The sequence below is a fragment of the Austrofundulus limnaeus genome, unplaced genomic scaffold, assembly GCF_001266775.1.
Source record: "Austrofundulus limnaeus strain Quisiro unplaced genomic scaffold, Austrofundulus_limnaeus-1.0 Scaffold14, whole genome shotgun sequence".
In the NCBI taxonomy this organism is placed as follows: Eukaryota; Metazoa; Chordata; class Actinopteri; order Cyprinodontiformes; family Rivulidae; genus Austrofundulus; species Austrofundulus limnaeus.
The window spans coordinates 2,491,780-2,494,255 of NW_013952416.1; the positions used below are offsets into that span (position 1 = coordinate 2,491,780).

Sequence of the window (2,476 nt, forward strand, 5' to 3'; positions counted from 1 at the left end):
GGATGGCCTTCGTGAAGCCATCTTCAACACTTGGAGCAACGTTCCCACTAGCCTCCTGGAAACACTGGCATCAAGCATGCCTAAATGATTGTTTGTAGTCATCAACATGAATAGTGGAGCTACTCATTACTGAGTCCTTTTTTTGACACTTTGATTTCTGTTTTGGGGGGGTTTCGGGGGTTTTTGAGTTATGGTCTTAAACTTTTGATCAGCTGAAAAAAATCGTGTTTGAGTGTAAATGCAGTTTTCAGAAAATTCCCTGCTCAAAAGTTCTTGTCTCTTGCACTGGTTTCTTCTTTTAACATTGTGAAGGTCTACTTAGAACCTTCTTAAGATCCAATAGTGCAAAAGGCAAATTCTTGCACTTTTTTGACTGGTCTTAAGATTTTGATCAGGAGTGTATTTATATTTTTTGTTTAACAAAAAAAAATACAAACTAGGTAGGTTCGGTTTATCTTTCTTCTTTGCATATCAAATAAGCMAACGAGATTACAGAGGCTTTACTGTTACGGTATGATAAAATTAAATAATATAAAAACTGAATAAATATGCTTTTCAAACCTTCATTAGCAGCAGAAGCTGAAGCCATCAGGATTCATCAGCTGCTCACCGGTCCTCCTCGGTTGCTAGCTTGGGTTAGCTTAGCTAACATTTACACAAACGAAAGCGACACAGGTAAACTACAGAAAACCTATTTATACACGTCAAATTATCCCGAGCCAGTCGTTCATAGTTTGTCCTGATAATATTCTACCTTTTTTACTTATAAAAAGCGCAAGCAGAGAGAGCAGGACAAACTCCCCAACACAGCTTCTGGTGTTTATGAATTTTACTAAACAGTACCGCACTTTCGACAAATTTAAACCCTTTAAAAACAAAAAATATAAAATATCCTAACTAAAAACAAAGCGGATAATACTTTTCCTCACACAGCTGTATAAATCCGCATTATTATTTTGATTTTCAAATGACGCTGTTGGGTTTCTGTAATGAAAGTGCTGCTCACAATCTCAACTACCCTGTGTTCAGAAGAAAGAGATGCAAACCAGAGATCATAAGGCAACTCTATGCAAACTGCCTGAATAAAAGTCACAATACAAAGCAGAGATACTTTTATTTACAGAGAATCATGCAGTTTTCAAGTCAGACAGTTTGGATTAAGAGTCACAAAGATTACCTCACTCAAATATGAACTATGTTAGGGGGTCAACAATTAAAAATGTGATCATTGTAATGAAGTTCATTCAGTTCACTTTGATCTTGTCTCTACATGGAGTCCATTTGTAAGCGCACAACAACCCTGTCTCAGTTCGCCATCCTTGATTTCACTTTCCACAAACCTTACAGATGAMGCACAACTGGGTCTGCTTCTCTCCATGGTACACTGACATACAAAAATGGTACTGTTTCTTCCTGCTTTCTCAACATGGGGAATTTATAGAGCAGCTGCTGCAGATGTTCTCATAAAGAAAGCCCAAACACTGATGTCAAATGGTTTACATATCGTGCTGGATCTCTCACAGGCTGTTTTCTTCACTGGACCACAAGGCCGCCTTCACAATAATACACATTTCCTGAAGCACAGAGAGTTGGGATAAATAAATATCTGATTGCAGATAATAAAAAAAGTTCTATAACAGACATTTTTACAGATGACTTATTGATTTGTTTAAAAGACTGTCAAGTGAGCCATGACAGTTTTGATTTTTAACTCTGAAATGAAGTGTTAAATGTCAAACCTGGGAGTTATTTGAGTAGTAAAAGATTCACTGATAACAGTATGATTTAAGCTCTCCCCTGCATGGAAAATGGGTCAAAAAGTTAGAAATCAAATGGTTTTTTTTTAAAGTTACAATAAATAAAGCATATCACAATGTGCAGATATTTGTTTTAATGGGTTCAAAAATATGTAATAAAAATGCAGTAAAAAAACATAACTGTATTGTAAGTTTTAAATGTATATTTTTTTGCATGCAAATGTAAATATAATGCATGCAGTCTTGTATTCATGAGGTTGCAGGTTTGGGTTCAGGCTGAATCAGGAAGTGCATCCAGCAATTGCTAAGTTTGCTTGCTACGGAAACCCCTGAAATAGGGTGCAGCCAAAAGAACAAAAGCAACATGTTTTCTATGTTTGTGACCATATTTGTAGAAAGATTTGCACTGAAATGTACATTTCTTCTTTTAATCTATTGGTATTTCTTTTTGTCCTTATGTTCATTATTAATGCAAGCTAAAATAACAAACACTGTATGTGAAATAATCTTATGGAAATCAGTTGTTTAATATATGTGCATGAATATGTGGAGCAGTCATAAATCTAAAAAATGCACAAAATAAGTGTGTTCACAAAAAAATATATACTGACTGCACATCAGGCAGAACTTAAGATAATGTATGATCAAACTCTGTGTAATATTCATGCAGAAAACAGAGCTCCCACTCCACCCCACCCAGCACACACACACACACACAC

At 35.7% G+C, this 2,476-nt stretch overlaps 1 protein-coding gene across 1 annotated transcript in view; it reads right to left on the reverse strand.

The window, feature by feature from the left end:
- Positions 1-931, reverse strand: part of ercc6l2 (excision repair cross-complementation group 6-like 2) — a 19,510-nt gene extending 18,579 nt beyond the window's left edge. Inside the window, exon 1 of the mRNA XM_014002679.1 lies at positions 562-931. Within this exon, the coding sequence (XP_013858133.1) occupies positions 562-589 (28 nt within the window). The 5' untranslated portion in view covers positions 590-931. The remainder of the gene's footprint in view (positions 1-561) is intronic.
- Positions 932-2,476: the final 1,545 nt, after the last annotated feature.